Source organism: Podarcis muralis, chromosome 2 (genome assembly GCF_964188315.1).
Source record: "Podarcis muralis chromosome 2, rPodMur119.hap1.1, whole genome shotgun sequence".
Taxonomy (NCBI): domain Eukaryota; kingdom Metazoa; phylum Chordata; class Lepidosauria; order Squamata; family Lacertidae; genus Podarcis; species Podarcis muralis.
In genome coordinates, this window is record NC_135656.1 from 20,516,760 (window position 1) to 20,541,452 (window position 24,693).

Here is a 24,693-nt window from a genome sequence, read left to right on the forward strand (position 1 = left end):
TTAGAAATTAAGCGGTTTCTAGCTGCAATGATTAAGTAAATAAGGAAAGAAAGGTTAAAGATTCAAATAGAAATTATGGGAGGGATTTGCTGAACTAAATAATTAGAAATTGGAATACAGAAAGGGGAGGTATGAGGAGGTCGGGGAAGTAAGTTATAAGAAAATAAGACATTGAAATTATACTTGTTGTTGTTTGTGTTTTGTTTGTATTATTGTTTTTTCTTTTATATAATTTTTTGGAAATTTCAATAAATATCTTTTTTTTTAAAAAAAAGAGAGAGATGGGGGGGGATGGCAATACAATAGCGAGGAGAGGTGTCACTCTTCCATTTCCTAAGCCCGCCTCTCCAGCAGAAATTTCAGCCTGTGTGAGGGGATTGTTTAGCAGCAGCCAGATCGGGAGAAGAGCAGTAGATGTGGAAAATGTAGAGTCGCACCTCGGGTGTCTGGGAGCTTTCGGGTTCTTTTGGCGTCATTTTTGTTTCCCCCGCTGTCTATATGAAGGAAAGGGGGAAATGCAGAATCTAAGGGTTTTGTATACCTGTGGTTGAGCAGGAGCCTATCCAGCAAAACAAAAGGTAGCATCAAAGGAAGATTTCTCTCCATCTGCTTCCCCACGTATGGGATCTCTGCTTGCCACCACTGGAAGAAAATGACTGTAAGACCATAAAAATGGTCCATCTGGAAAACGTTAATCACCCCCTTTCCCAGTACTACCGCTATCAAACTTCTAGCCTTCACCCCACTCAGATACTGTACCCCTCCTTCAAATATGTTTTATCGTGTTGATGTTTTATTGTGTTTTTAGTATTCTATTGGGAGCTGCTCAGAGTGGCTGGGGAAACCCAGCCAGATCGGTGGGGTAATAATAATAATAACAACAACAACCACCTAGAAAAATGGGGACAGCCATTCAGCGCCCCAGGATTTCTGTGCCTCCGGAAACAGAGCTGCACACCCTGACTTTGCTTCTGTTGCCTCTGCATGAAAATGACAAGCTTTGTCTGCCCTCAGTATGGTGTACATTCGTGCTTCCTCCCTCCTATGGAGAGGCAGGGAGAAAATAACAGAGCCCTGGGTGTGCCTAATTTGAGTGCTTTCTGCTGGGAGACAGAGACAGAGATAGATTGAGAGAGAGAGGAACAATACATAGGTGTGCAACTGCAACAGAAGGCCGTGGGGCAGAATCCGTTCACACACAGAACTCTGAGCTCATGCACATTACATTGGATTCAAACTACCTTCCATAGGCAGGATGGCATCTTCAGTCTATGAAGGGTTTATGATGTATCCGAGGAATGCCAGCAGCAGGGGAAGGGAGAAGAGTTGTTGTTGTTTTTTTTACTGATCCTCTCTACCCCTGCAACCCCACCCACACCGCCCTGGAGGATTGGGGGACCCCCTGGAACTGTGTGGGAGGCCATGCTGGTGGGATGGTGAACTGGCAAGTCTTTTCTCTCTCTGCCAGCAGGGGCATCCCTTGAACAGAACTGCCTTTAGGAATGGAGTTTGGATCCAACCCAATAAGCTATTTTATCTTGTGAATTGCTCTGAGACCTGTGGGTATAGGGCGGTAATTAATTTATAAATGCAGTGGTACCTTGGGTTACATACGCTTCAGGTTACAGACTCTGCTAACCCAGAAATAGTACCTCGGGTTAAGAACTTTGCTTCAGGATGAGAACAGAAATCGTGCTTCGGCGGCATGGCTGCAGCGGGAGGCCCCGTTAGCTAAAGCGGTGCTTCAGGTTAAGAACAGTTTCAGGTTAAGAACGGACCTCCAGAACGTAATAAGTTATTCACCCGAGGTATTACTGTATAGATATAGATATAGATATAGATAGATAGTTCATGTGGTCATCGAATGAAATTTTATTTGCCCCCAAGCCACTGCTTAACTACAAGACTGGCTTAGAAACCATGATCTTGTTTCTGAGCCTGTAGCCATTGTTGGCACTATGCATTCAAACACCTGCTACTGCGGGATCTGGTAGCTTGCTAGTTGGTATGAACGTTGGGGTTCTACCATGAGATCATGGGCTGTAGTGAAATGTTCCAGGCCACTGAATGTAAATTACCAAGCCTTGGTTTGAAATAGTTCTAATATTCCTCCTCCTCCTTTTTAGCGAATTTGTTTTAATACACCGTTGGCACCTCAAGCACTGGAAGACGTAAAGAATGTAGTCCGGAAAAATCTAAGCGATGGAGTTGCAGATAATGGATTAACATTAAAGGGTAAACACTGCATGTTTCTTCCTTGAAATATGAAGATGGGATGGACCCTGAAGATGACACAAAGATAACGACAAGAATGCATTACTTAACCTCTTGCTATTTTTGAAGCCACACACAACTGCATGTTTTTAAGTGTTAATACACCGAAGTGTAGTACCCATTATGTTATGGATATATTGAATTGTAGATAATGGGCTTGTCCACAAAACCTGTCACTCCAAAATGGCAGTGTCTTAAATTAGCTCCATCTGTGCATTTCTCTTCCTTTCTGGATATTTTCAAGGTTGAGATAAACATGCAAGCAATAGTACATAGAACACTTTCTTTAATTTTAAACCCCTCCCTAATTCACTATATTGCCTGCCACCAAGAGGTGAGCTGGAGGAATCGCAATTAGTATTTTCTTGGAGGTGGAGGCAGTTTTCAGTGTGCTGTCACTACAGCTGCGACTTGGAAAACTGCAAGCTTAACGCAACAGTTTTTACAGGAGATTCTTGGGGGGTAGGAGATTTTACTCTGAAGATTATTTGCTCACTCCAAATGAGTGAGTTTGCTCACCCTCTGTTAACATCTAAAAATCCCAACACCTGTCATTGCTATGTGGCCAAGATTAGTAATTTAAAAACGTTCTTTTTTCCAGGTTTTCTTTTTCTACACACACTATTTATTCAGCGAGGGAGACATGAAACAACCTGGACAGTATTGCGGCGTTTTGGATATGATGATGACCTCGAACTGACACCAGAGTATTTATTTCCTTTGTAGGTATCAGTAGGTGGTTTTTTTAAAAAATAAAAAAGTCTAAATGCAAATAATTGTTATACATTTGAAAGGTAGGTTCCTTAATCCAATCCAGCATCTTCATACTTAAATATCTTATGTGTGTATGCATATGTCAGATATAGCTACATTCATATTGTTTCCCTCGTGCCCTGCCTGCTTGTGGACATCTCGCAGACACTTTTGTAATAATAATAAAAATGTTTCTTGCTCTCTAACCAGATTAAAAATACCTCCGGACTGCACAACAGAGTTGAATCACCATGCGTATTTGTTCCTCCAAAGCATTTTTGATAAGCATGATTTGGTAAGCTTTTAATCTGACTTGGGCTATTTGCGTAAGGAATATTCATTGCATCCTTCTAGCAATGTCTGTACTGTTGAAAGTATTGGGTGGGTGGGCAGTGGGGAGAATACTCTGAGAGACCCATAGAAATCTCCTTTATCCTAGGCAATAAATCCAAAGTGTTTATTTCAAGGGCTCACAGGTCAAGTGACTGTGTTACATAACAGGTGTTTCCCTGTCCAGGAGGTTCATGATCTAAGCCAATAGAGGGGAGGCTTAAAGAATTATGGAAAAGCAAGGGCATTATGGGGAGTTATTCGACTGGCTTAGTTAATTATTTTCTGCTTTTTGTGATTACCATTCACTTCTGTTCTATACATTGCTTGCAAGCCCATATTTGTTTTTAAAGTAGAAAACATCTTCATAAATAATGAATAAATGTAAAGCACCAGCATTTCCTAAATCTGTTTTCAGGACCGAGATTGTGCTTTGTCTCCTGATGAACTCAAGGATTTGTTCAAAATCTTCCCTTATATGCCGTGGGGACCAGATGTCAACAGCACCGTTTGTACAAACGAAAGGGGTTGGATAACGTATCAGGGATTTCTCTCTCAGTGGACGTAAGTGCGACACTTAAAATGTGAAACTCCTGTATTTATTTTGCTTTTTGAAAGGGCTGCCGGAGTTTGAGGGGTGGGCAAGGGATGACTCCTCATAATCGATCCAACCAGTTCAGCTTTAAGGGCACAAAGTGATTTGACAAACTCCATTCTGGGTTTGAAAGGGTCATAGCTAATTTGTATAATCATCAGAAGCGGCTGGTAATGTTTTTCCAGCTTCCTGCTGCAGGTAACAATCTCAGGTGACTGAAGGCTCCCCTACCTCCTAAAAAACCCCAACCTATACAGTGGTACCTTGGTTCTCAAACTTAATCCGTTCCGGAAGTCTGTTCCAAAACCAAAGCGTTCCAAAACCAAGGTGCGCTTTCCCATAGATAGTAATGCAAAACGGATTAATCCGTTCCAGACTTTTAAAAGCAACCCCTGAAACAGCCATTTGACATGAATTTTACTATCCAAGGAGGCCATTGATCCATAAAATGAAAGCAATAAACAATGTACTGCAGTCACACAATCAGTCAGTCGCTGAACTGGGTTCTACCCAGTCACAAAAACAAAACAAAAAGAGCCGCAAAAATGCAAAATAAATAGCAAAAACAGACAGACCTCAGTGTAACACACAAAACGGAGCACATTCGGCTTCCGAAAAATATTCGTAAACCGGAACACTTACTTCTGGGTTTGCAGTGTTTGGATTCCAAGTTGTTTGAGTACCAAGGCGTTTGAGAACCAAGGTACCACTGTACACTGACAACAAGCGCATTTGGAAGAAAGGGGTAGGATTTCAGTCTAGCCTAACATGTTATTTTTCTATATGTAGGGAGCTTTTTGGTGGGGGGGGTGGAGCAGGCAGCTCTAAATCTGCAGTCCATGAAAAGCTTTGCCAGTTGATTCTGCCACAGCTGAAAGCTAGCAAGTCTCCCAGAAAATGCCTTCTGAGTTTGCTTGCTAAAACTTCTTGCAACGGCAGCTTGACCAGGAGAAACTTAATTACTGTGTCTAGAAGTGGAATGGAATGGCTTTGCTTTCTGCAGACAGAATGAATGCGCTTCTCTGTCCTTCCTTCCCATTCCCTGTTTTTTGACAACTCCTTGCCTTTTTGAGATAATGCATGTGAAAAGATAAATTTTTCAATTACGTTGGTTTCTTTACGAGTCTTTGTAAATGTATAGGCTTACTTCATCTTTACATATAAATAAGGTACCCCTGCCCATACGGGCCAGTCGTGTCCGACTCTAGGGTTGTGCGCTCATCTCACTTAAGAGGCCGGGAGCCAGCGCTGCCCGGAGACGCTTCCGGGTCACGTGGCCAGCGTGACGAAGCTGCTCCGGCGAACCGGCACCAGAGCAGCACACGGAACGCCGTTTACCTTCCCGCTGGAGCGGTACCTATTTATCTACTTGCACTTAAGGGTGCTTTCAAACTGCTAGGTGGGCAGGAGCTGGGACTGAAAGACAGGAGCTCACCCCGCCACGGGGATTCGAACCTGCCGACCATGCGATCGGCAAGCCCTAGGCACTGAGGTTTTACCCACAGCGCCACCCGCGTCCCTTCATTACATATAAATATTGAAGTGCTTTATCCTGGAATTCTAAACGCAAAGGAATTTAGACAACGTAGAAAATTAATTTTTTTGTTCTCTCCATCAGACTAACTACGTATTTGGATGTGCAGCGCTGCCTGGAATATTTGGGCTACTTAGGATATTCAATATTGACTGAACAGGAATCCCAGGCATCAGCAATTACAGGTAACAGCCTACAATGCTGCGCTGTATTTTGGAAGGATTTTAGAAAACAATTTTTTCACTGCCCAGTTTCCTTTTCCCTTTCAATTGAGGATGTGCAACATCAAAGGGCAGAGTGATATACATGACACAAAAGGAGGGGAGAGGCATCTACCTGTCCAATAATGTGCAGTTCAAAAAACATATGATTTTGTCCCATCCATCTTCTCTCCATCCCACCAAATCCACTTCATTGGCTACCATTTCTGGAGTGCTGGGTAAATAATGGTGTCAGTAATGCTGCATCAAATTCCGCCCCCGCCCCCATTTGTTCTTCAGGAGACTTAGTTCAGCACCACTCATAAACCCCTCTGCCAAGTGCAGTCTGGGCTAAAGGAAATGGTTGTTGGAATAGAGCCAGGGGTGAGCAAACTTTTTCAGCGGGGGGCCGGACTGTATTTTTGGGGGGGAAATGAACAAATTCCTATGCCCCACAAATAACCCAGAGATGCATTTTAAACCAAAGGACACATTCTACTCATGTAAAAACACGCTGATTCCCGGACCGTCTGCAGGCCGGATTTAGAAGGCGATTGGGCCGAATCCGGCCCCCGGGCCTTAGTTTGCCTATCCATGGAATAGACAGTTCTGCACAAAAAATGTTGGATGGTTGGCTAGTGAGCCAAGAGGGGCAAAGTGTTGCCAGGCCTAGAGCCTAAGCTGGCCGCTTGCATTTAAGGGATATTTCTGCCAGTTGTTGCTTTGACCATGACGGCAGCATTGTGACTGTGTTAAAAGTTAGCAGTGAGCAAAGAGGTAGTGGACCGGGTATTGAATTTTGCATATCAGCTAGCTAATCATAGAACTGCAGAGTTGGAAGGGACCCTGAGGATCATGTAGTCCAACCCCTGCAATGAAGGAAAAAGCAACTGTTCCATGTGAGGATCACCATCCATTCTTCTCCCCTGTTGCTAGCTAGACCCATCCAGGGTACCTTTAGGGTATTGATGGTCCTGTGTCCATATAATAAATGATTGATTGTACTTTTATGGTAGAGTATTTGGACAAATGCTTCCACTGTCACTTTAAAACACAAGGATAGCAGGCTCTGGGAAGTTAGCTGGGAAGTTCTGAAGAATTTAATTCAATCTCTTTTTAAGATTGCTACCTAGGAAATATTTGGTTATAATCCAGTTGGCTGCCAACTCTGTAACTACAGTGGTGCCCCGCAAGACGAATGCCTCGCAAGACGAGAAACCCGCTAGACGAAAGGGTTTTCCGTTTTTGAGTTGCTTCGCAAGACGATTTTCCCTATGGGCTTGCTTCGCAAGACGAAAACATCTTGCGATTTTTTTTCGCTCCCCCCCCTTTTTCTAAGCTGCTAAGCCGCTAATAGCCTTTTAGCCGCTAAGCCGCTAAGCCTTTAATAGCCGCTAATAGCGCTAATCCGCTAAGCCGCTAATAGGGTTGCTTCGCAAGACTTAAAAACCGCTAGACGAAGAGACTCGCGGAACGGATTATTTTCGTCTTGCGAGGCACCACTGTATATAGGTAAAGATAAAGCTAAATGACCCCTGGACGGTTAAGTCCATTCAAAGGCGATTATGGGGTTGCGGCACTCATCTTGCTTTCAGGCTGAGGGAGCCGGCATTTGTCCACAGACAGCTTTCCGGGTCCCTTTGCAGAAGTGAAACTGATCCAATGGAAGGAGGGAAAGAGACTTTTTTGCCATTTCCCTCCTGCACCCCCCAGTGCCATTTCTCACCCTGTTCTTGACCACCCCCATCCTGCAGATTTCCATGGAGCATCTGGTTATTCTCTGGATCCCAAACTCTTGATTCTTTTATGGTTGTGCACATTGTTACAAAGCATAGTATTCCTGTGTCTGTAATATGTACATCTGTGTGAAATCTTCTCTCTCCCCCTACCCTTTTTTAAAGTAACTAGAGATAAAAAGATTGACCTGCAGAAAAAACAGACTCAGAGGAATGTGTTCAGGTGCAATCTAATTGGGTTGAAAGGCTCTGGAAAAAGTGGAGTCCTCCAGGCACTGCTTGGAAGAAACCTAATGGTAAGAATTCTTCTGTTCTTTGTTAGCAGGTGGCAGCCTGTGACACTAAACAGCATTGTGGTTAGGCAATAACTGCTGCCTTGCAAACATACTCCTAAACTCTTTTCCCAAACTATCCCTTCTTTTGCTGCTTCTCTTTCATTCTCCCTCTGTTTGTCTGCTCCCTCTTTCTGAGGTGATGGAGAACTGGTCAGTATTGAGGCTGTTTCTCAAAGGCTAGAAGAAGTGTCTAGGGTACTTCCACAGGACTTATTCTCTGGGTTTGAATTATGGCCAAGAGAGAAAGCGACAGGTTTTCTCTAGAGTGCTCCATCTGGAGCACTGCAGAGCTGCTGCTACGGTGTGTGTTTGTCAGAGTTCCCGCAATATCTTCTGAGAGAATCCCAGAGCCCGCCAAGCACTTCTGAGAGCTTGAAAGCTCTTTCCACACCAGGAAAACGCAGCGCAAAAGGAGCATTTAAACTCTCTGCCTTGCATGCAGTTGATTTGCGGGATTTCAACTGGCCGGCTTTCAGCCACATAAGGTTGAAATTGTGCGAGTTAATTGCGCACAAAATGAGATTGTACTCATTTTTTTAACACAGTTTTCTGCTGAGAGACTCCTGATTTATCTTTCGGCAATATAGGATTTGTTCTGTTCTGATTAAGCTTAAATTAGTTTGTTCATGAGAGAAGCATTTGCTTTTAAAATAATGGAATTCTTTTGTGCTTTCAGAGACAGAAGCATATACGTCCAGAGCACAAATCTTATTATGCAATTAATACAGTCTATGTGTATGGACAGGAAAAATACTTACTGGTAAGACTATATCATTATATTGATATATTAATATGAAGCATTATTCTTTTATGCCTCTTTTCAAAGTACCAGTGGAATTGTATAAAAGTTTTGCAATCCATTTAGTATACAAAAAAAGTGCAGTTTTTACTTCTGACACCATATAAACGCATCAATTGTGAAACATCTTGCTATTTAGAAATTGAAAGCTGAAACTGCTTTCTATCATGAGACTTGTTTTTTATGCACTGGTTTTTGGCTTTGTCCAGTTCGGGCTTTGATTTGTAATACAGTATTTCACAGGTGAAATTGTATCTATAATAGGGCTGCCATAGTCCAGAATTTCCAGAAATCAGAAAAAATGTTCAGGAAAGCCTGGGCGTATGGCAGTGTCAGAAGTGTTGGTTTGGGGGCGAATTTCCTATAAAAAAAACACACCTTTTGTGTCGGGATTTTTACTTTTTGAAATATGGCAACTTTAAATTCTATATTATGCTGAGCTGATTCATGGTGGTGAAATCTTCAGGCACAGATGTATGAAGGCTGGGCCATAGTGTGCATTCACTATCCCTGCTTCTTTAGCACTGCACCTATTTTTCCATTGCCACATGCCTTCCTTTATACAGCAGCCTTAAGGGCTATCAAGTACACACACAGTTCCTTTCTGCCACCTAACCCTTAACTGCTTAAGCATTTACCTACTGCCTTAGGATTGGATAGGCTATGAAGAAATGGTTGAACAATGATATGCTGCTGTCAGATGGCAAGTGTGGCTGCTCACGAGTAACCAGGCAGGATTCCGACCTGTCTTTTACAGGTTTTATTTAGGTGCAAACTATTTACAGTGCACTGGGACGCGGGTGGCGCTGTGGGTAAAAGCCTCAGCGCCTAGGGCTTGCCGATCGAAAGGTCGGCGGTTCGAATCCCCGCGGCGGGGTGCGCTCCCGTTGCTCGCTCCCAGCGCCTGCCAACCTAGCAGTTCGAAAGCACCCCCGGGTGCAAGTAGATAAATAGGGACCGCTTACTGGCGGGAAGGTAAACGGCGTTTCCGTGTGCTGCGCTGGCTCGCCAGATGCAGCTTTGTCACGCTGGCCACGTGACCCGGAAGTGTCTCCGGACAGCGCTGGCCCTCGGCCTCTTGATTGAGATGGGCGCACAACCCTAGAGTCTGTCAAGACTGGCCCGTACGGGCAGGGGTACCTTTACCTTTACTATTTACAGTGCAGAACCCCAAAGTTCATGTCTGCCCCAGTCGCTAACAGAATCCGGGAGTGCCTGTTTCCTGGACCTCCTCCAGCATAAAAGCCTCGTTAGGCCTTCCTCTTTCTTCCCTCTTTGCTCTTTAGACTTCTGCGCAGGGTGGGTGACGGAGGGGGCATGCATCCTTCCTGACCGGCTTTGCCAGAAGTGGTGCTGAGGCTCCCACCAGCATCCTCTGGTCCTTTCACCTCTTCCCCACTGGAGGTGGGGTTTTCCTCATCACCGGAAGAGGAACTGCATGATTTCTGGAGGCTCCCTGTAACACAACTGCCCCTCTGTTTCCCGCCCCTATTCTGATGGCAGTTCCCTGACATCCACATTTAAAGTGGTTTTGGGACAATGAAATGCATGGCACGTGACTTTTGATCTACCAGGATGTGTAAGTACAGGCAGTTATATGCCAGCAAGTCTGCATCTTAAACAGTATTCCGAATAGTGATGTGTGCAGACGTATCCCATATGTCATTTGCAATGGTAACTCTTGATTTGTGGCTTCTTTATGCAGCATGTATGTATGTATGTATGTCCTGTTGAATTCATAGGAAAAGATCACTGACTGCATTTAAAATACACACATATAGGCACGCAGGCACATTCGCTCCAAGAACTCTTCCTCTCCTACTAAGAGTGGCCGATCTCTATAAGTAGATGCTGTCTACATCCATGTTAGTTGCATTTGGGTACATTTAAAAGAAAAACGGGGGGACCTGAATGTGAAAGCAAAGAAGTATGCTTGATGCTTGCAAAGTATATTTCATAATCTTTTATCTCCCCCCCCCCTTAGTTGCATAACGTTTGTGAATCTGACTTCTTATGTGATTCTGAAATCATGTGTGATGCTGTATGCCTAGTGTATGATGTCAGCAACCCCAAATCCTTTGAATACTGTGCCAGGATTTTTAAGGTTTGTATGTTTTACGTGTCTCTTCTGAGAGTTACAAAAAATCTAGAAAATAAATGCACACACACAAAAATACGTATCTTTTAGCAGTATAGCAAATAAATGTTGCAGAAACATGCAGGTATTGTAAATAATACGTCAAATGCATTTGACTCAAGATAGTTTGTCTCCGCCCCCTGCCCTCTAATCTCTCTATCCTATGTTACAAGAGGGAGGGGAATCATAACCTGAACTCCATGGAAGAAGGGGAGTATAAACAGGTTACTATCATCAGGGATGTATTGGCAGGAGATTTGGACTAGATGGCTTTTTGAGGTACCTGTGATTCTCACCTGTACTTGGCAAAGGGAAGTAAGATAGGTTTCCTCTTAAGGCTGCTTCACCTGCAACAGGATTCTTACAGGAATAACGTCTACATTGAAATTTGCAACAATTGTGCATGTGCACACATTCTGTGTGATTCTCCTTCACTTGCGTGGATGCTCTGGGAAGCTTTTATTGACTGCACCTTCTTAGCAAATTTATACACACTGATTTATAGTGTTCAGGATAATTCCATATGGAGTCTAATTTGGTACTTTATTTTGCGAGGGAAGCATTTATCATAAAAGTAAAGAGATTTCAGGCATCGTTCACAATATTTCCCCAACAAATAGTTTCTTGTGTAACTTCAAACATTTCAGAATACCAGATTTCACCAAATTTGATTCAGATAACAACTTCAGATTAAAAAGAATCATATACCTCAATGTGGCATTTTCAGCATAGCTGCTCCCAAAAACTATCTTCATTGGAGAAATGCTGTGGAGTCTAATATACAGTCGTACCTTGGCTCCTGAACGCCACAAACCCGGAAATGACTGTTCCGGTTTGCGAACTATTTTTGGAAGTCGAAAGTTTGACGGGGCTTCCACAGCTTCTGATTGGCTGCAGGAGCTTTCTGCAGCCAATCAGAAGCCGCACTTTGGTTTCCGAACATTTTGGAAGTCAAACGGACTGCCGGAATGGATTCCATTTGACTTCCAAGGTACGACTGTACTGAATTTTTTATTTTTTTTGCTGGATCAGTCTCAATTTCATATCTAAAGAAGCAGTACGTATAGATTATTTTCATTCCTTAGGCTGAATGATGCATTCTAGTCCACACTTCTCTAAGTTTCCGAACTTCTATGTCACATTAAGCATTTGTATGCAACAGTTTTGGGTTTAACTCTCTGCAAGAATCCAAAAGCAGTCTTGCTTTGTAGTCGTGGGACATGGGTCGTGAGATTATTGTTTGGGGGAAAGCTTATAGAAAGCCCTTTTGGATTTGCATAAGGACAGTCCGTGTGAATAAGTAGATTCTATGAATTTCCCCCATTTGTATATATTTTCTATTTTGTGTCTGTTTGTGTTTTGCTTTGTTTTTTATTTAAATATTTAGCAACACTTCATGGACAGCAGGATACCTTGCTTAGTGATAGCTGCCAAGTCAGACCTTCATGAAGTTAGACAAGAGTACAGCATTTCCCCGGCCGAATTCTGCAAAAAACACAAAATGCCTCCACCACAAGCCTTTTCTTGTAACACGGTTGATGCACCGAGTAAGGACATCTTTGTTAAGTTGACAACGATGGCCATGTATCCGTAAGTACTCAAAGAACCCCAGTATTCATAACTGCATGGATCATGACAACTTTGCATGTTGTTGTTGTTGATGTTGCCATAAGGATGGAACTCTGTGCCTCACTGAAATATGTGTTTAGCAACAGAGGGAGATGTTGGTGATGCAACTTAAACAAAGAATTTTAACGCTGAATTGGCCAATAAATGCAAGTAATCTAAATTAACTGCAAAAAGCTCCGGCGTACCAACTGTTGCACGTAACGTGATTTTGAGACGTTTGTCTGAATACATTGCAGAATCGCATCTAGCTTAAAGACATTGGGTTCTATTCTCTCCATAAATGCATGCACTGCCTTGCTCATTGTCATTACCCATTCATTAATGAAGAGTTTTGGGCATGTCCCAAGGAGACTGGACCCTCGTTTACTGGGAACCAAATCAAATCAAAACTTTACCGCGGTCTAAAGACCCACCAAACAATTTCAAAACTAGATACAGTGAAAACGACCAGACAGACAGATGGAAGAAACCAAGGCAGTCATTTTGTTTTATCTAGGGCATAATGATCTTTGTTTCTTATAACCTCCGAAAGAAACTTTGCCACGGCCAGTGTAATATCATTTGACCTGTCTTCTAAAAGATATTTAATGTGGGAGGCTTCGGATTTTCCCAGCTAATTTGCCAGTAAGGGTTTGATCAGTTGATCCCTTGCTTGCTCATATTGCCCACAATGCAGAGGGATATTCTTCATGCAGTCGACCTCCTGGGAACATAAACAAAGCCTATTCTGATAGGGGATGCCTCTCAGTCTGCCATTTAGAACTTCCAAGGGAAATACATTTAGTCTGGCCTTGGTAAATAAACGCTGATAGGTAGGTACAGACAGATTCCTAAGGTATGAGGATATCTGAAAGTTGTACCAGTATTGGATTCCAGCTGAGACCAGGCTACAAATTACATAAGATGGGGATCGCAGGTCGCTATGTGAGATGTCCCAAAGCCTTTTCCTCAGGGATTCAAGGGCAGTGTTACTGGGAACCAAAACAGGTATATTTACATTGGGGGGGGGGGACAAAACACAAGGCTTCAGGTAAAACATTAGTATTTGCTTTTTGGAAGTCCCCAACACTGTATATTTTCACAGATGAAGAAGAGCCCAACCTCAAAATATAGACTTGAGAGAATTTGGCTCTCTTGGTGGTATCTGGTTTATCAGTGTACCGTATTAGCACATTTCCTCAGTAGGCCTTCATAAATATATGGGCCAAGCTCCAAAGAATTGTGAAACTAGTTCCAGGTGTCCAAGGTGGCTCTGGGTTCAAGAGCCGCGCTCTATGCCACATGGCAAAACACTTCCAAAATGGAAGGGAATTGGAAACCGATTTTGAAACATGACATGGTAGTCTGCTATTCAAAGAAAATTCCCCGAATCCTGCTAGATGTAGCCAAGCTCTTAGGCATATGTAAACTCATTTTTTGGATCACAGTTATGTTTCACCACAGTGTTGCGGGGGGCAGCATGTTTCTCAAATCCTTTTTATTTATTTATTAGATTTATATACCTCCCTTCATCATAAGATGTCAGGGCGGTTCACAGAGTAAAATACAGGATAAAAACATGGAAAGAAGTAAAACAAAACAGCAAAGCAGTAACCTGACCTTCCCACAGACACATTTAAAAGGCTGTAGAATATTAATCAGCCAAAGGCTTGGTTGAAGAGGAATGTTTGCCTGGCACCTAGAAATATATAAAAAACACATAAACATATTAGATATACAGTTGTACCTCGGAAGTAGAACGGAATCTGTTCCGGAAGTCTGTTTGACTTCCAAAATGTTCAGAAACCAAGGCGCGGCTTCCAATTGGCTGCAGGTAGCTCCTGCAGCCAATTGGAAGCTGTGTCAGACACTGGGGTTCCAAAGAACGTTCGCAAACCGGAACAGTCACTTCCTGGTTTGCGGCGTTTGGGAGCCTAGGTGGTGCTGTGGGTTAAACCACAGAGCCTAGGACTTGCCGATCAGAAGGTCGGCGGTTTGAATCCCCACAACGGGGTGAGCTCCCGTTGCTTGGTCCCAGCTCCTGCCAACCTAGCAGTTCGAAAGCACGTCAAAGTGCAAGTAGATAAATAGGGACCGCTCCAGCGGGAAGGTAAACGGCGTTTCCGTGCACTTCTCTGGTTCACCAGAAGCAGCTTAGTCATGCTGGCCACATGACCCGGAAGCTGTACGCCGGCTCCCTCAGCCAATAAAGCGAGATGAGCACCGCAACCCCAGAGTCGGCCACGACTGGACCTAATGGTCAGGGGTCCCTTTACCTTTACCTTTAAGCTCTATAGCAGAGCTTTCCAGATTTTTCATGTTGGTGACACACTTTTTAGACATGCATCATTTCGTAACACAGTAATTCAGTTTTGCTAGCAAGGAGCAATGGGGAGCATGTGCGTGAGACACCTACACAAGGCAGCCGACACACAGTTTGGAAAGCTCTGCTCTATAGAAAGGTAGATACTGATGTGAAAAAATGTGACACCCTCAGGAGGTTTCAAGCTGCACATTTGCTAAAGCAAGCTGGCCTACAGTCATGGTTGATACTGTCATTGTTTTCCACGATTCTTGCACCATATTTTCTCTAGCAGCACCATAGGAGTTCTCTTGCTTTTGTTTATCTCTCTTTTGGACCACACTTCTTGCTACTCAAATTAATAGCTAGCCTACATTTCATGTAGATGCTTGTGAGCCCAGAGATTGAATGCTGCTCAAAGTTGCTGTTTCTCACTAAGCATCTTGCTCTGTTGCCAAACAAGTTCAGTCCTCAGACTTTGTGAGTCTGGTAGGTCTAACCTTCTCTGCATTGTTGGTTTAGACATCGCTTCAAATGACAGGTTCATTATAGTACAATAGTGGATATTCAGTGCGATCCAAGACTTTACTGGAACAGGAACTTTTTATTTCATTTTTCATTTTTTCTGTGAGGGACCATGTGTTTGCCACAGGGACTCACCCTCCAGGGCTAACTACATGCCCTGTAAATCTTTCAATAAAGTTGGCAATAACCTTGTCCTCACATCTAGTAATCAAACGTAGAATACCTTCAAACATTCATTTTCCATTTTTTGGTCTTATAGTGAATGATTCATGGAGAATCAATTAATTCTCCCCCCTCCCCAAAACCACTTTTAATGTTCTGTGCTCCTGTGCACTTGAACATCATTGCTGAAGGGTTATGGCTGTCACTTGTTCAAATGGGTTAATTTGATTGCTTTCACCAGGAAGTCCAGATTTTTTTTTTGGGGGGGGGGGGGTTGCAGAGGACATCTTAAGTTCAGGCTCCTTTTTAAAAAAGTCTTCTTCAATGCATTTGGCCCAGCTGGAATAGTCAAATGTTTTGAGAAATATATGCAACAGTGTATTTGACTTTCTTACCTTCCCTTTCTCTTTCCCCAATTCTTAAGCATGTGTGTGTTGGTTGGGATGGAAGAGGTAAGGGTAGCTGTTGGCTTCATGAAGTTGTTCAGTTTCAGTAGCAGGAGAAAGGAACTGGAATTCCGTTCTTTCTATGGATTGAGGAGGAGTTGCCTCTTGTTAAACAAGAGCATATTACATTCTGCTTCTCCTTCTAAGCTGTGTATAAAATAAAAGTTGAATCCCCCCTCCCTTCTCTCTCTCTTCCTCTTGTTGGGGATGCAGGCATGTGGGCACAATGCACTTTTCTAAAATAGTCTCCTCCTGGAAATCTGTACAACTTTAGCCTACCCTTGCCTCACTTTTCCCCGGAATGTAACCAGTTTTATCCTCACCGCTCTTGGTTTTGGCTCAGCCCTGGTTTCTGCCTGAGATCTCAATTCCTATCCTTCTGTGTGTTTTTGCAGCCATGCCCGATTACGCTGTATGTGCACCTGCAACAGGTGTACATTTTGCATCTGTCAGAACCTCCTCAACTCAGACTTGCTGCAATCTGTAAAGAACAAACTCTTCACCGCAGTTCTTAACAGGTCTTTGATTTTTATTTACTAGGTACCAGGCGTGCTTTAAAAGTACTTTTATTAAAACAAATGGTTGAACTTTGTAACTGAGACACAGGCACTTTGCTCCATATCCATTGAGCAGGCAAATGTACCCGATATATTGAATCTCAGCCGTTTAGCAAGTACAACAATGTGAGTAGCTTAATGTAGCTTGCTAGAAAGCTTGGAGGGATGGGGACAAGCCCTTGCTAGTCATTTCATACAAAATAGCTGTACTATTAAATTTATATGCAACTTTGATGTAGATTTTAAAATTTCTATGTGCGGGCAAGTTAAGACATGAGAAACACTGTACAGCCCTGGTCAGCAACTAAGTTTCCCACAAGGCAATTTGGACAAGGGAGTGGACTGGTGGTACCCTCGACCATAAAAGTGACTTGCCATTGGGTTCTGTTACCTCTGAAACCATTTTCACCACGATTTTGCCTCTTGTTCAGCAACCAGGTGGCAAATTAACATCTTTTAGGAGTCTAGATTTGACCGAGAGCTTCCGGTTGCTGACCCCCACGCCCACCGTACAGTCTAAATGTGTGTATATTTTGGTTTATTGATACGAGTCAAAATCACTTCCAGAGTTTAGAGCACAAATGCTTGGTCCCTGCAAATGGATATGGCGCGATGAGATCTGTGGCATTAACAACAAATTCCTCCTTTAGAAAATAATCCCTACTTATATAAGTTTTACGAATGCAGCTGGGGCGAATCGTTCTCTGTTCAAGACATTCATATATATATATTTTAGAAAGTTACTAGCAACAAACTAACACTGGCTGAATACTTTTTTAGTACAGTAAGCCCGCAACTTGGATGCATTCAGCTTTATGCGCAAGGCAAATAAATAAATAATAATAACAATAAAGGGGCGGAAAGGTTCCAGAAAAAAGGACTTTGGCAATCCCACCCGCCATTGAACCCAGTGGCTTTAGACTATACGCGATTTTGGCTTTGGGGGCACAATCCTTGGAACGTGAGTTGCAGGCCTACTGTATTACACACAGTCCCGCAGCTTACCTACGCTGCTCCTTGTGTCTGCTAAATCCTTTTTTTCTTTTTGTGAACATAGAACAGGATTTGCCAGCGTTCACTAGTGACAGATCAGACCCAGCAGATGAATGGGAGTTAAAAATCAAAGTATATCTCCATGGCGTAGTACAGGGTTGGAGTTGCTGGGGCTGGAGCTGGGTTTTTCCCCTCCCCACCCCTGCAGCTAGGGGGAACTTGTTTAATAGACAACAGTATAGGATAATTATAATTCTTATATGCACTGGGAAACACCCCCTCCCACAAAAAATTGTGATTTGCTTTACTGTGACATTCGCTCTATTGCGGTGGTCTGGAACAGAACTTGCAACATGTCCAAGGTATACCTGTGTACTCCCTTAGCTGGTAGCTTTGTTTTAGTGGCCTGTGGTTGGAAAGCAAAGTTTAGAATACATTCTGTATCTTGATTTGTGGAACGTCGGCTAGCAACACACACAGGGTGCATGAAGGCAGTTGTGCTTTACAACGAACATTTCACCACAGCTTTCCGTTAACTGTCTGTTAGGAAGATCTGTAAGGAACATGAAAGTATTCATGCAGGGGGGGGGTCTTCCATAGTCTGAACCCCTCACCCCCATACCTATGCCGTTTGCTCCTTCCAGCTGCAGAGCTAGCTATTAACTGCAGCTGGAAAACTTAAGTAGGAAGCCAGTCTCTCAGTGGTTTTTCAGAAGACTCCTGGATAGCTTAAGTGCTCATACCCAGCCGCCCTGCAACCCAGGCAGGAAGAAGGAGGTCATTACCCTGACCTCTGTTTAGATTAGAGCATGGTACTGTGCCAGCAACAGGTCTCAAATCTTACAATTCTCCTCATTCAAGATGGGCACTCAAAAGAAAATACAATCTCCTCTTGAGGGCAAGAGGGGACAGCAAGGTTGGGGGGCGGTTGTTCAGCCAGAGCTGGGTAGGCAGAATCTGAACTTGGAGCAAGGGGATAAGGATCTTTCCCCCTCGATCCCCAGATAACTTTCTGTCTTCATTTTTTTGAGACCTGGGCCTGTCGGGCTCCTTTTTTTTGTACCACCGGCTCTTCCACAAAATAAGCATTGCTACACATAGACATTAGCAAGTCAGGCTTGGCTAGATGATTTCATTCTGAACCTAATCTTTCAGATGTTTTGGGTGTGGCTGTGTTTGCATGGAACAGCATTCAGTCATGTGAGCTCCCACTCAGAGACTGAAGTGGCACAGTGCAGACACCCAGTTTTTCACCTCAGCCACTGTTTATGAGATCCTTGGCTTGAGAAGTTGTTGGACACCAGCTCTCATCAGCCCCAGACAGCATGACCGATTGTTATGGATGATAGACACACCGGAACTACGAGAATCTTAGGTTCTTTGGCTGAGAGAGACCTGCACCTGAAATTTGGGGAGGCTACAGGCAATGTCATCTAACTTTGTTAAAATCTGGTTCTGAATAAGAACAGAGTACAGAGACCACATAACACTGGTCTTGAAAGACCTACATTGGCTGCCAGTACGTTTCCGAGCACAATTCAAAGTGTTGGTGTTGACCTTTAAAGCCTTAAACGGCCTCGGCCCAGTATACCTAAAGGAGCGTCTCCACCCCCATCGTTCTGCCTGGACGCTGAGGTCCAGCGCCAAGGGCCTTCTGGCAGTTCCTTCATTGCAAGAAGCAATGTTTTTCAGAAAGCTACAGGGAACCAGGCAGAGGGCCTTCTCGGTAGTGGCGCCCGCCCTGTGGAACGCCCTCCCATCAGATGTCAAAGCGATAAACAACTACCTGACATTCAGAAGACATCTTAAGGCAGCCCTGTTCAGGGAAGTTTTTAATGTGTGACATTTTAGTGTATTTTTAGTCTCTGTGGAAGCCACCCAGAGTGGCTGGGGAAACCCAGCCAGATGGGCGGGGTACAAATAATAAATTATTATTATTATTATTATTACAGTCATACCTTGGTTGTCGAATGCCCTGGAACTTGGACATTTTGACTCCCGAACGCCACAAACCCGGAAGAGATTGTTTCGGTTTGCGAATGTTCTTTTGGAACCCGAACGTCCAATGGGGCTTCCATGGCTCTAATTGGCTGCGGGAGCTTCCTGCAGCCAATCAGAAGCCGTGATTTGGCTTTTGAACGTTTTAGAAGTCGAACGGACTTCCAAAACGGATTCCGTTTGACTTCCAAGGTACGACCGTATTCTAAACCTCCACTTCTTTGGCTTCTCCTTATTTGTGTGCAGTATCTGCTTTGCATATATGCACTCAGAACAAAAAAATGGGGATCTGTCACCTCTTGAGTGCATATGCAAAACTGCCTGCAGGTTTTCAGGATGTGAGCATAGCCTATCTGGGTTTTGCTATATCCCCCACTGCGCCCATTTTACTACCTGTGGGAGGTTTATGTGTGATTCCCATAGAAAGAACAGTGTGATGAGTGGTTCTGCAGTTTCAGAGAACAGCAATAGTTCTCTTCTCAGGAAACTTCAGAGTATTTGTGCCTGTCCTCTATATATCTCACTGATCTCAGTGGGACTTTCGAGGTAAAGGAGGAGAGCATTGTAGCCTTGAATTAGAGCTGACACACTTTTAGACACACATTAGGCACACTTCTAATCTTTGCGATGGAACTGTTCCCAAAAAGAAAGTGTATTCCGTTAATTGAGGTCTTATGAAAATGAATTTCTGGACCATAAGCCTGGAAGTTTAATGATACTTTATTAAGCGGGGAGCTGCAAGACTGAAGTTGTAAGCCTCATGTCACCCTTGGGGGTGGAGTGGGCAGCTGTGTGGGGGGCAGAGGCAAAAAGCCTACAGTATGCTTCACAGGAACTTTTAACAAGTGCTCTGGATCCACAGACCTTTTAGAAAGAAATTATAAAGATGGAAAATCACTGCAATGCTGAAGTATATCCTGTAGTGCAGGGGTGTGGAGCCTTTATCAGCCAAAAGGCTGCGCTCTTTTCTGCACTCTTTTCTGTTGCCATTGGTGGGCGGGGCCAGAGGCAAAAGTGGGAGGAGCAGCTAATGATTACCTTTATATAGTCATCTATTCTTTATTGTTTCTTCTGAACAAGCAAGAAACATTGACATATTCAAGGACAGATTCCAGGAAGGCAAAAATGCCCGAGGTATAAAGCAGACTGTGTGGCCTGGGGAAAGTTTTTGGGGCAAAATAAAGGGTCTGTTATTTGGCTGTAGGTTCACCACCCCTGGCACAGTTGAATGCAGTAGTCTTGCTTTGAGCTTTCCAGGAATTCTGACTTTATAGAGTTGATTAGGAACAAATACTGTACACCACATGCCTTCGATAAAACAGTTGAGCCATGCCGGATTATTTTTGTTTCATTCATTTTCTCCTTTAGGTGTTCATTTTCATTTGTCTGGCTGGCATTGACTCTTCTCTTGCTGCATTCTTGTGCCTCTCTTTGAAAACGACGTTTCTGAGTGTGCCTTCTAATTCCTCGTGCGTGTGTGTGTTGCTAATCCATCAGCTTGGCTGTTTCCATTTGGTTGTCTGCATGTCTTGTGTATATTGGAGGCTGATGTTCTGTGTCTGCCTTGTTTCTCTGGTATGATTAGTGTTTTACTCTGGCCTGAATCCCTTTATGGGTAAAGTTGAAGCTCAATATGATGGTGGGAATTTCCATCTGAGAGGTCACCCCCCCATCTTGATTCTTTGAAGCTGAAAGACTATTGGAAAGGCTTTTTCTTAAAATAAATATAGATTGATCATTGTGTTAAAAAAAGAAGATGCAAAAACCCAAGTGTTTTCATTTTTGTGAGTTTCATAAATGGAAAAGAGCTACGCATCTCCAGTTACATGGAATCAATATCTTGGTATGTTGCGTTGATTATGAGCTGAGCCAAGAATGATTACAACTAGTGTTGGAGAGCCATCTTTATCTCTCACTTTAAATTACCGTATTTTTCAGTGCATAGGACTTATGTTTATTTTTTACCAAAAAAAAAAAAGTTTGAAATTGGGGCTCGCCTTATACACGGGTAATGCTGATGGGTGTTTTCTTAATTTGGCGTCCCCAAAAATAGGGGGCGTTTTATACATGGGGGCGTCTTATACATGGGAAAATACGGTATATCCTCATTTTATATTCTCTACCTACCCCCCTGAAGATTTTTTAAAAGGTTACAATTCTTTGGCTTGTTTCCCTTTCTGATGCTGTGGGAAATGATTATGCTTCCCAATTTCTTTTTCCCCTTCCAAAGGTGTGGCGTTGGGACTACAAAGATCAGGAAAAAACCCAACATGGTGCCCTTCACATATTGTCAGACTCCAACTTCTAACTGGTTTGGGATCATAGGAATTGTAGTCCAGGAACCATAGTGAATAGCCCTGCCACACATGGCATTTTAATTTACGAGTGCCTGTCATTGTTGTGTGTGGCAGGGCCCTCATTTCTTCTCTCCAAGCTCCTATACCTCTCGACCCACAATGTTGCTTTCATTTGAGGGTTGTCTTTGATGTGCTTGAGTCATCCTCCCTCCATCTTCATGAATGGCCAATTGGTAATTGCAAGTGTGACGCTTGATTGAACAAGAGGTTGGATTATCAATTCAGCACTCAGTATTGATGGCAAGATGAGCTGTATCCTTCTTTGTATGAAGTAATGTGTAACTGGGGGCTTATGAAGCCTCCCCACATTTTATAAGCCTTACTGTATGTCCTCCTGAGTTCTTAAGAGTAGATTTAAGTCTGTGCAATCCTGATTATTCATTTGGTTTGTCTTTGGAAGAAAGCTTGTCAATACAGTGGTGCCCCGCAAGACGAACGCCTCGCAAGACGGAAAACCCGCTAGACGAAAGGGTTTTCCGTTTTGGAGGCGCTTCGCAAAACGAATTTCCCTATGGGCTTCCTTCGGAAGACGAAAGCCCATAGGGAAATCTCCGGGACAGCGGGGAAGCGCAGCGCGTCTTCCCCACTGTCCTCGGACCTCCTCCGAAGGCTGGCGGCGGGCAGAGAGACCTCCTCCTGCCGCCAGCCTTCGTTTCTCCGCTATCCCGGATGGCTTTTGAAGGCAGGCGGGGGGGGGGAGCAAAGACTTTCGCCCCCCGCCGGCCTTCAGAAGAGGTCCAGGACCTCTTCTGAAGGCCGGCGGGGGGCAAAAGTCTTTGCTCCCCCCTGCCTGCCTTCCTGGGGGCTTTTAAATCGCCCCGGGACAGCGGAGAGGTCTCCGCTGTCCCGGGGTTTTTTAAAATGCTGGGGGTGGAAAGAAAAGCCCTTGTTCCCCCCCCCCCCAGCCTTCAGAAGAGGTCGGGGGACAGACTGTCCCCGGACCTGGTCTGAAGTCGGTTTCCATAGGAACGCATTGATTGATTTTCAGTGCATTCCTATGGGAAACTGTGCATCGCAAGACGAAAAACTCGCAAGAAGAAAAAACTTGCGGAACGAATTAATTTCGTCTTGCGAGGCACCACTGTATTGTGCTTACTCTTTACCCTGGCGGGCCCATTACAACTCAGTAGTAGACATACAACTGTAGGCAGGTAAAATAAATAATTAGGCCAAATCAAATACTTGCCGTCTATTTTCTTTTCCCTTTTTTCAGGAGGATCTCCCCCGTCTTGTTGCCAACAAGCTCCCAAATTTCTTTTTAAACTCTCTTGAATTCAGAGAATTATGGGAAAGTGTGGCTGAAGAGAATAAAAGATCCAATTTCCCCTCTGCTTGACAGAGTTTCAAAAGTGCAACAGGTTAGGATAGGCTTTTGAAAAGGAATCTAGGAAGAAAAAATAGTGGATGTGTATCTTGGCATTGTGACATGAATGTGTGGCAAAATCTGTCAGAGAACTTAGCTGTGTGCAGTCACAATCAAGGAAAGAAATGGTTGTAGAATTCTGCCTAGTGGGAACTGCTGCTTAATTTGCTGTTATGTGTATGACTTATCTGGGCGTTTAAAGGCAGGTTAGTGATATAAAGCTTTCCTCATATTTAGCTACAGATAGGTAGCCGTGTTGGTCTGCCATAGTCAAAACAAAAAAAAATTCCTTCCAGTAGCACCTTAAAGACCAACTAAGTTAGTTCTTGGTATGAGCTTTCGTGCGCATGCACACTTCTTCAGATACACTGCCAGTGTATCTGAAGAAGTGTGCATGCACACGAAAGCTCATACCAAGAACTAACTCATATTTAGCGTGCAGGAAGTCTGGAGTCTTGTCATAACTCTTCCCAGTTTTCTAGTTAAGGCTACTAAAACTTTGAGGGAGCGAGGATTGAACAATGTGTTAGAACAGGGGTAAGCAAACTTTTTCAGCAGGGGGCCAGTCCACTGTCCCTCAGACCTTGTGAGGGGCCGGACTATATATTGAAAAAAAGACGAATGAATTCCTGTGCCCCACAAATAACCCAGAGATGCTTTTTAAATAAAAGTACACATTCTACTCATGTAAAAACATGCTGATTCCTGGACCTTCCGCGGGTTGGACTTAGAAGGTGATTGGGCCGGATCCAGCCCCCGGGCCTTAGTTTGCTTACTCATGTCTTAGTCATCTTGGCTTCTGCATGTTCCTAGCTTATTGAATAGCATCACATTCCCAGGCAAAACTAATGGTTCTGCTCAGTTAATGCTGCTGGTGTGTTAACTTGTCTTATGACTGCTAGTTAGCCCAGTTACTGTGTTGAATTGACAGTGTACACTCTGCTTACAAAATAGAATATCTTTTGCTTTTGTTTGGAAAGCACAGGCTGCATTTATTAACATAAAATGCTTGTTTTGTTGATTAAATAAAAATGGTCTTTCTGAAACATTGGTAAACCCTTGTGCATGTGCTCTTTAAAAAGGAACGTAAAGGCTTAATGCACTGCTAATACTGTACCTGTATGATCTAAAGAGATTTTATAGAGTATTAAAGTTGCACTGTAAATGGCTTTGTAAAACTTTCCTGCTTAGCCTAAACAAGTTGAAGCCACGGTTCCATAATCACATAAGGTACTAATACATAATCCAGCTATTGGTTTATATCCCTCGTCCCCTTTGAAATCTTTAGAAGGAAAATAATCTGTGCTTTAATCCTGGAGGCACTGTGTGCGAGTGACTCCCATGTTTTGAGAAATTGGTTGATTACCTGCCCTGGATGGGGCTGCACTTCCTTTGTAGGAGCAGGTACGCAACCTTGGGGGGCTTCTGGACCCTGTTTTGTCACTGGAGGCCCAGGGAGCTTCAGTAGCTAGAAGCACCTTTTACCAGGTGTGCCTGGTACAACACATACAGTGGTACCTTGGATCCCGAAAGCCCTGGAACTCGTACGTTTTGGCTCCTGAATGCCGCAAACCCGGAAGTGATTGTTCCGGTTTGCGAACGTTCTTTTGGAACCCGAACGTCTGATGGGGCCTCCGTGGCTTCCAATTGGCTGCAGGAGCTTCAGGCAATCAGAAGCCGCAGTTTGGT

General features: G+C 43.7%; 1 protein-coding gene across 4 annotated transcripts in view; it reads left to right on the plus strand.

Moving 5' to 3' along the window:
• Window positions 1-24,693, plus strand: part of RHOT1 (ras homolog family member T1) — a 71,150-nt gene that overhangs the window by 39,092 nt on the left and 7,365 nt on the right. For 3 of the 4 annotated variants that reach the window (XM_077923970.1, XM_028711562.2, XM_028711579.2), the window contains 10 exons: window positions 2,127-2,235; window positions 2,876-2,996; window positions 3,238-3,322; window positions 3,776-3,921; window positions 5,571-5,671; window positions 7,588-7,718; window positions 8,434-8,517; window positions 10,541-10,660; window positions 12,081-12,283; window positions 16,132-16,254. In XM_077923970.1, coding sequence (XP_077780096.1) covers window positions 2,127-2,235; window positions 2,876-2,996; window positions 3,238-3,322; window positions 3,776-3,921; window positions 5,571-5,671; window positions 7,588-7,718; window positions 8,434-8,517; window positions 10,541-10,660; window positions 12,081-12,283; window positions 16,132-16,254 — 1,223 coding nt within the window. The remainder of the gene's footprint in view (window positions 1-2,126; window positions 2,236-2,875; window positions 2,997-3,237; window positions 3,323-3,775; window positions 3,922-5,570; window positions 5,672-7,587; window positions 7,719-8,433; window positions 8,518-10,540; window positions 10,661-12,080; window positions 12,284-16,131; window positions 16,255-24,693) is intronic. The other variant, XM_028711572.2, reaches the window with a different exon arrangement.